At 33.6% G+C, this 10024-nt stretch overlaps 1 protein-coding gene across 1 annotated transcript; it reads left to right on the top strand.

Moving 5' to 3' along the window:
• The first annotated feature begins 8287 nt into the window (after nt 1-8287).
• On the top strand, nt 8288-9790 carry LOC149235737 (uncharacterized). The gene is made up of 2 exons (XM_089368641.1): nt 8288-9408; nt 9634-9790. The coding sequence occupies exons 1-2, from the start codon at nt 8288-8290 to the stop codon at nt 9788-9790; spliced, it is 1278 nt and encodes a 425-aa protein (XP_089224767.1).
• Nucleotides 9791-10024: the final 234 nt, after the last annotated feature.

Raw genomic sequence — 10024 nt, forward strand, 5'->3', positions numbered from 1 at the left:
TCACAAATAATAAATTTGTTAAAAAATTATAAAACAATTAGTATAATTTCAAACTCGCGTGATATATGAATGAGATGATTTTTTCCAAAAAAGTAATTTTTTTCTTTATTATATGATTTACTCCTCTCCCAATCTGAGGCAAAAGTCTAGTTCCACAGGTCTAATTCTCTTTATTATATGATTTACTCCTCTTCCAATCTCTTGCAAAAAGTCTAGTTCCACAAATCTAATTTTCTTTATTATATAATTTACTCCTCTTCCAATCTCTTGCAAAAGTCTAGTTTTCCTTATTACATGATTTACTCCTTAGAAGTCTAATTCTCTTTATTATACGATTTACTCCCTTCCTTAGAAGTCTAATTCTCTTTACTATATGATTTACTCCCTTCCCAATCTCTTGCAAAAGTCTATTACATGATTTACTCCTCTCCAAGTTTATGATAGATACTCTCCATATATGTAATTACATGGTGAGGAATTCTTCATTTTTGGAATTTTTTTGGTAGTTTGTAGTTTTTTTTGGGTGAGTTTTATATATATAATTGAAATTTCCCTATGGTATAAATATGTTTATTTTGAATATACAATATAAATATGCTTAATTTTATTATATATATTTTTTATTATAAATATAACTTATATTATATATTATTGTTTTAATGTTTTATTTTTTAAAATTGAATTTTATTTTATCAAAAAAGTAATTTACATACAAAAATCAAAGATTTTATTGATTTTTTCTAATATGAGATCTTAAAGATGTTTAGGGGTTTTTCTTTTTTCCTTATCTCATATGAACATCTATTTATCCTATAGATTTATTAGTTACAATGGAGGATAATGCCATATCTTCATTTTTATGAGAAATCTCCATCAATACAAGCTCAGTAGAGCACAGGACATCCCTATCACTATCTAAATGGTTTGCAACCATGATTAATGTTGATTATCTTTCATTCTCCATTATGGGGGGATTCTCTTCCACTCAGGGCTAGTTGACTTTTAATGTTGAGAGTTATCCTTCTTAAGGCTTGCAACCTTCTTGACATTTGTTGATACCTTAAGTTATTGCTTTAATGTTTTAAAAACATTTTTATTATAAATATAATTCATATTGTATTTTGTTGGTTTAATGTTTCAAACACAAATTCATTACAATATGAATTAAAAGTAAGTTTAAATATTTATTATAAATTAATATTTTAATTTTAATAACAATTTTGAAAATAAATTTAGAATTTTGTTACTTAATATAAAACTTGTAAGATAGAATAGAAAACAAAAATATTTAATAATTTTTACAATTAGTATTAATTACATATTAAAGATGGGAAGAAAATTAATAAACTTTATGATGAGTCTTTAAAAAAAAAAGGAATAATGCCTTGGATCATGTTGTAGCACACACTTGGGACGCTAAACCGGTAGTGGTGATGGTAATGTCCCATTACATGTAATAGGTAAGTGTGAAAGCTCCATCAATGGGACCTTTGCATTCATTACTAGAAGTGTGATGAAGTTTTCAAACATGCACGGGATTTGGCTTTGGATATCATCATTACTTTATGTGAACCATAATGGTGGTAGTCAAGGTTGGTTTGTAAACCCATGATATTATGGTGAGGACATATCATGCACTCAAGTGGACAAGTTATGTTCAATAGGAGTGAATCTAGGGATTTGCATGTTCCAATTTTTGTTTTCGATCATGCCTCTTTGATTGGATTTTAGTTGTCCTATTCTATTTTCCTTCCAAATTTTCTAGCTTATGTTCTAGTTATTTCATGGTGGGTTAACGAGTGGCCTTGCTTATACATCCCTCAATCTGGTAGTCATAGTGGTTGTTAGGTTGGGCATGTTAGCTTAGGTCGATGGATTGGTGGTTAGCTTCCTATAGTTATCCAATGGTTGTGTTTCCTTTGGCTTATGGTCTCTCTCCAGTTATTGGTTATTCGAGGTGGGTCAAGCTCATTAGGTTTCTCAGCTAGTGTTTGGTTTGGCCAAACCATTCCTTCAACCACGTTGTTGCAATGATAAAACATGAAGCTCTCAAATCCAGCAAACAAGGGGCTAGCAAGTGGCATGGTGGCCATGGTGGTCCCAATGGTAAGCTTCATCATGTCCCTAAGGCATAATGTATAAGCAATATGTGAGGATGGACCAACATCGCTTTTGGTAAAGCATCCCCTTGGACACCTAGAAAGAAGATGATAACCTGGTCAACTCTGTGGAGTAATGGTTGTTGTAATCTGGGGAATTATTTAGAGTTACTAGTAGTGACCCATTTGGGTAGTAGACATCCACACATTAACATATATACATACACACACATAAGAGAAAGGAGAGATAACACAAGTAGTGGAAGACCAACAAATAAGTACTTGATTAAGATGTCATAGCTTTTCAATGCTTATTTCTCCTTTATGCCTCTCTTACATCAATACACTATTTATATAATAAGGATTAGTTACAAGGTAGTTGTAACTATCTAACTACCTTTGTCAATCAACCTCACTTACAATATTGGCCTACTTACTCTTCAACTTGACAGTCGACAAAGTCAAACTATCGGGTCTAGTCAACTAAGTTAACTAGCCCTTCCAACATCTCTACCCACATCAGTTCCTTATTTGTCTTGAGCAAGTATGAGATGTAAATTACAAATGAGAAATAAGTACTTTATTAAAATATCATAGCTTTTCAATGTTTATTTCTCCTCTATGCCTCTTTTACATCAATACATTATTTATATAATAAGGTTCAATTACATGGTAGTTGTAACTATCTAACTATCTTTGTCAATCAACCCAACTTACAAGATTGGCCTACTTACTCTTCAACTTGATAGTCGACAAAGTCAAATTGTCGGTTCTATTCAATTGCATCAACTAGCCCTTCCAACATCTTTTCCCACATCAATCCCTTGCTTGTCTTGAGCAAGTGAGAGATGTAAATTACAAATGAGAAAAATTGTTTGGGAAAAAAGATGATGATACAAAATTGTTTTGGAATAAAGATGATGATACAAAAATTTTGAGAGAATATAATATGCCAAATGTCATTTTTTTGGTTGGTGTGATACTTGAGTGCTAAAATGTTATTTAGGAGTTGATGCTAGTGTTCGAGCTATTGATGTTTATACAAAGGTTTTTCCTTTTGTAAATATCATTTCTTCGATTGAATTGACTTGAATCATTGTAAGTCAAATCAGTAAGGAAGGAAACCTAATTTATTTCCATGAATTTTTGCATTCTTGATAGTTTTGTTTTATGATGTCTATCAAGTGTTTTGTCCAGTTGTTTAGTTTCCCATCTTCTGCCATCTAGCCAATTGCCTCCAACATGTTCATTGTCACGTCTGATGCCCAATTGGTAGTCATGAAGCACAAAGAGAATATGATGTAATCCTGTTTTTCATCCTAATCGATTACCCAACTAATTATTAAGCATTTTGATTTTTTGCAATATTAACCCTATAAATTTTTGTATCCAATACCTCGAGTTGGTTGTTTTATGGATTTTGTCTCCTCTCCTTGGAAGACTTGTGATTCTATTTATTAATATGAGGGTTATAAACAGTGGTTTTTCCAACCACATAGAGCCTGTATGGTATCTTATCTCTAGAAACTTGGCAACTTTTCCTTTCTAGCTGCCAAATTCACCAATCAATGGTATACCCAGATAATGTTTATCTATGCCTATTCAAACACTATGGTTTTTAATGTTTTCTTATTTTCCCATTGAGTTCTTTCCATCTTTTCCTATCTAATGTCATGAAGTTAAATTTCTAACTCTATTTCCCCTTTTTTTCAAATCTTTGTTGGATCAGGGTTTAACTAAGGTTTCCCCTCTTTGCACCTATCATCTTATTCTTGGCATCTTCTCAATTTATTGTGGATTAAGAATTGGGTTCTAGTTTTCAATTTCAACAATAAATTTATTGATCTAAACATCCAAAACTAGACCACTCGATTGCTCTAGTGTGAAAAGTAATGAAACAAAATAATATGAATCCTCCGTATTTATAGCTTTAATTGGTGAGATAGTAATAAATTCTTGTGTCAGCCATTTATTTTGACACTCTTCAAAATTTATGACTATATTAATTGTTGCCTCATACGAAGATGACATGTAGGAACCACTTTTTATAAGGTTGATTGAGTCACATCAAGGGTCAATCGAGTCAATTATTGGGTCAACTAGGTTATTTCAAAAACTAGTCAAACATACTTCTATTGACTAGTCAGTGGACTTCTTCAGTCAACTTTCCTTGGTTAATCAAATTTTGTTGTTCGGTTAACTTCTATTTTGTGTTGATTCAACATCATCAGTTGATTGGCTTTCCATAATCTATTTCTTTTACTTGTTCAGTTTTGTTTTTACAATCAAGTCGTTGTGGTCTATCTGCCAGTCAATTTCAACCAAGTGACTACCCTTTCTTTATTTTGAATTTTTACAATATTCTTTTATCTTAGTTGGTTCTAAAAGTAATAATTATTTGTATTCTCTTACTTCCTTTGTCTTTTTATTCAAGTATTGATGCAAATATTGCTTTGTATGCACCGTCACCTTTATTTCACTTTCTTTCTTTATCCTTCTTGACTTGCAAAGAGTTGGCTCCAGTTGGCTCCTCCATTAATTATTTGAATAGATGCTAAATTATTTTCTTAATTGTGGTCTCAATCTACTATAAGGTTCTTTGAGGAAGGTTTTAATTATAATTTCTTACAACCGATTTTACCGTTAACTATCTAATACATCAAAATAACAATTAACTGAGTTTTTAAAGTCCAAAAGGAGTTCTGGAACACCACCTTAGTGGTTTTCATCTGAGAATATGTATAATGGTGCCATCGAAGAGGTTTCCATAATTACACCCGTTTTTGTTGATATAGTTGTAATATATTTTTAAGCAAACATTTTTAACAATTATGTCAAATAATTTCCTTCCAAGCATTTCCAATTGAACCATGTAGGTTTCTTTGATTTCTTCAACAACAAATGGTTCTAACCATCTAGTTTCCTATTATCGAGGTTCCCTTTTAAATTTATTATTATACATATGCACCAAGACCACTTGCCTTATGACCTTCTTTGTAATGTGTCTATAATTCCATGCTTTCTTTTGTCCCTTGTCTTTCTAGATGATACAACATAATTTTTTTTTTGTTTTTCTACATGATTTAACTAGTGAAGTTCTTATTATTTATCTTTTTTGGTTGGAACTATTATGTCAAAGTAATGTCAAATAAATATTTGATAATATCCAATATTCCCCAAAGATATTTTTATTTGCTTCTAATTTATTTGGGGCTTCAGATCAAGTGAAACTTTGATTTATTCTATAACTACCTTGCTACTAGCCTTGCATACCACATGTCAAAGCACTATTCCAATGGGCATTATAATGACAACTTCAAGTTTTTTTGGTTTGTCATTTTCCTTATTGGATATTTCCATCACGTTTGTTATTTGTTTATCCATCTCCAAATTATTATTTTTCCATTCAAAGTTAGTTATCAAAAAAATTTCATTTTCCATGTCAATTTGATGAACAATCAATTTATCATGGCATGAGTTCATGTTACATGTCAAAGATGGCACTGTGTCAATATTTGAATTTCCTCTTTCTGTTGTTTCCTCAGATGACTCCCATTGTACCCAATATTTCTTTGTTTCCTAAATTGCCTTGAATATTTACTTTTTCCTTAGTACATTTTTTAAATGGTTGATGAAGTTTTTTTATATTTGACCATGGAAAGGTGTCTCTCCTCGCTTCCTCAACCTTATAGCATTTGTATGGTATATAATCCAAAGTATTTGGGAACATTTTATGCCCCACACATTCATCTTTATAGTTTGTTTTCCTCCATTTTCCTTTATTGATTTATGTGACCTTCAAGATGATGTTTATCTTTGAATAATGGGATGTCATCCTAGGCAAAAGAATTTTTCTATAAAATATGAAGTTGTAGTTGTTAAAGTCTGTAAACATGAAACATGCACCTACCACCATTTTTCTTCTTGTCTCATTATTAACTAAACGAATCTTTGTGTTCAATCAAACTCACCAATATCCTTTGAAACCTTGCTGACTTGGGTTGATAGAGAATTTTTATCTTTGAATGAAGAGGTTGAGTTAGTGTTTCCTTTAAGTTGAGGAATCAGCTAAAGCTTTTTACTCCCCTTCTTTTCATATACTATCAACATGGTCTCTATTAAAAAGCATGAATGGTGATTTTTAATTGGAATGGCATTTATCAACAAACATTTATTTGCGCTAAACTTGTAATATTCTATCTTTCATTCATATAATGTTATGTCATATTTATGGATGATTAATAACAATGAACCTTGTAATATTTTTTTTGTATATGTTTTGTTTTTTCGTATATGCATCATTTGCTTCATGATTTTATGTCATTTTTATTTCGTTTTCATCATCCAAAGATTTAATCCAAGACTTGCCATCTTTGGTATCCAGGGGGATTACTATTTTTTTACCTTTTTCCTTTAAATATGATCTTATCTCTTTCTAAAGAGATAGTGGCCTTCATTCTTCTTCCCCATGGTTAGTTGATTAGTGATGTATAAGTTGGTTTTCATTTGACTAAATTATTTAACTTGAAGTTGAATTTAGTCAAAATTCCCATTATAACTCTACACATTTTGCAAGGTACCAATAGCTACAATAAAATGTTGATCCGCTAATTTGATATAGTTTTTTGTTCTATTTAATTGTGGTCTCTTGATCGATATCCAATTCTCTGTTAGAAGAACATTTACTTGTGAGCCAAAATTGACAATATATTGATTTATCATATATTTGTTAATTTCAAAGTCAATATGTGGATCATAGTCATCCTATATCTCACTTTGCGATAATTATCAAAGGTTTTTGTATGATCATGGCTCTTCTTTATAATATTTCAGCATGTATAATAGTTTTATCAGTTGATTAATTGACTGATTTTCTTTAAGTACTTGTAGAATTTCCTCTAGTATCTTTGTGATTTATATTGTTATCGTATTATTTTTTTTACATAATTGTAATATATTGTGTGCTAGGTGTATCTCCCGATCTACATCAAACTATGAATTTTTGTTTTTGATTGGTCAATAAGGAGTCTAGGACCTTCCCCTTGCATCTTAATTGGTTCTCCAACACCCAATCTTGTCACTCCATACAATTTTTTATGATTCAACTCTCCTTGTTTTAGTATCACGTGTACTAAGTTTACATATATTTTATTTATAATTTTCTCTAGCATGCTTGTGTAATCTTCTAAAGAATGATTTTCAACACCACATATATTGCATTACTTTAAGTCAGTCCATTGTTTTAGTAGAAATTTGGCAGCGAAGTGATATTCTTTCCAACATGTGAAGTAATATAATTTTCCTCTACTCTAACCTCTACTGCCTTTTGTAAATCTTCCATTTCTTCCTTGTAAGCCACCTCTTCCCTAGTAAGCTTGGTACCCTTGTTAACCCTTGTTTTAGTGTGTATTCTAGTTGATTGCATGTATATGGTATATTGTATGATAATTTGGTTTGTTATGACTATTTAAATGACACTATTGTTTCAAATGGATAACTTATTTATAGATTTCACACTATTTTGGTTTTGTATTTTTCAATTTATGTGGGCAATCTCTTATCATGTGATTTGTCAAAATTACAAATCTTGAAAAATAAATCTACTTAGATTCAGTGCACATTTTGGTCACTTTGAAGGCATCACCATATTTATAGTTTTCTTTTGTGTGGCCTTCATTCTTAAAATTTATGCACCGTATTTCATTCTTTTGAATATCAAAATTTATTAATGATTATTGAAGTTGTTCAAGGTTTTCTTTGAGGCATTTGTAAGTTGATTACAATGATGTTGAAAGCCAATCGTCATTGGTCTTTATGTGTAGTGTCTTCTGCAATTTTCTTCACGACTTAATTTCATGCATTGATAGTGGTCCCTTAATTTTCTATAATAATCCTAATACATACCACTACACCAAGATTTGTTCATCTACCTGAAGAGAGATTTGAATTAGTAAATATGTGAACCTCTTTTCATAACTTTAAACCGATTCTTCCCTAAAGGCATTTTGAACAGGATTCAACAAATTTGCACCCGCTTTCTTTGGAATGGAAACAAAAAAGGAAGGGTATTTACCTGGACCAGATGGTCCACCGTTGCACTGCCAAAGCAATGGGGTGGTTGGGGATTAAAGTCCCTACAGGAATTTTCACTTGCCCTCACGGCCAAGCAGGGCTGGTCTCTCACCAAGATGGACAGTCTATGGGCTAAGGTTATTCACCACAAATACATATGGCCTTCCTGCTTCACGGAGTGGCTTCGCAGACCTTCTTGGAATCAACAGGGTATTTCAGCGATCTGGCGTGCCACTCTCAAGGCGATGCCCCTTATTAGAGATAATCTACTCTGGAGGGTGGGAAATGGGGCCCAGGTTCGCATTGGACTTGACCCTTGGCCTGGTTCGGGGAATGCTCACATACTGCCCAGAGAACTGATTCATCACCTCAATCACAGGGGCATCAAATTTTTAGCTCAGATCGGAGATCGGGAGCGCTCCACTATATTTTCCCAAGCTTGGATTAATGACGGGCATGGACAGATCCCGGAGGCATGGACAGAACAGTGGAATGGATATATTCGAGCACTAATTGAATCTCATATCAAACTTCGGGAAGATGAAGATCAGCTTATATGGGCCCCTGCTAAATCCGGGACATACTCACCCAAGCTGGGATATATCAGGCTTATGGAAGCCAGAAAACCTGCAAATTTGCTAGGCTGGTGGAAAATTGTGTGGAAGTTACAGGTGCAGCCCAGAAACAGGCTTCTCCTGTGGAACATAATTGCAAACAAATTGCCTACAGGGGATGCCCTCAAGAAGCGGGCCATTGCAGGACCATCTTGGTGCGTACTTTGCCAATCTAATGAAGAATCCTCGAACCACCTTTTCCTCCACTGTGAGACGACTAAAGGAATATGGCAACAGGTCACACAGGTACTGAATATCAGAATGAACTGGCAGGGCGAGGACATACCGACTGCATGGACAAATTGGTGGGCTACGTTTGCCACAGAAAAGGCCCAAAATCTCCCAGCAGTGATTTCGAGTTTCATATGGCAGAGCAGGAACGCCTATATTTTTGAGAACCGTAGAGTCAACAATCAGCTTCTCTCGGCATCCATCTGTGCTGCTTATAATGAAATTCCTTTTGAGAGCACACCCATCCGACCTAGACTTATTCAGCCTGAAAACATAAATAAGGATATGCCTTGGGCATATTTTGACGGGGCAGCTCCGCCACAAGGATGTGGTGGAGGGATTGTTTTTTTCCTATCTGAGACACATTTTTTTCACCTGAGACTAGGACTGGGGTCGGGATCGAATAATTTTGCGGAGCTTATCACTTTGAGACACCTTCTCTATTTTGCCCTCACTAAACATTGCAGACAAATTCAAATTTTTGGGGACTCAAAGATAGTGATTGATTGGATAAACAATAAATCTATCTGTCATGCATATTCTTTGGAACATATCTTGGAAGAAATTGTTTTTCTAAAAACACATTTTGAACAGATCACTGTTTCTCATATCTACAGGGAAAGAAATGCGATTGCTGACCAGCTTTCGAAAGAGGCGGCGGATCAGCCTCTAGGAGACTGGCAGATTGATGAACACACACCAGCTGGGATACACAGGTTCTATCATCGTCCCTACATTAACGGCCTTCTGATAGGGGGTTCTCCCCCTCACTAGTTTTTTTTGTAGCTGCTACTTGGGAGCTTCTTTTTGTATAGCAGAATCTGTATATTCGGATATATATTGTATGGACATATAGATGTACTTTTTCCTATATGGCCTTGGGGCTTTATTTTTTTTGAAATTTTGGGGACTCTGTATTACTGGTGATATACAGCTCATGTAATTACCTAGACTCACTCTTGGATATTTATATCCAGCTTCTACTTTGTAACGTGGCTCTAGCCACCC

This window comes from Pinus tabuliformis, chromosome 8 (genome assembly GCF_031772625.1).
Source record: "Pinus tabuliformis cultivar Carrire ecotype Pingquan chromosome 8, CPIR1, whole genome shotgun sequence".
Lineage (NCBI taxonomy): Eukaryota > Viridiplantae > Streptophyta > Pinopsida > Pinales > Pinaceae > Pinus > Pinus tabuliformis.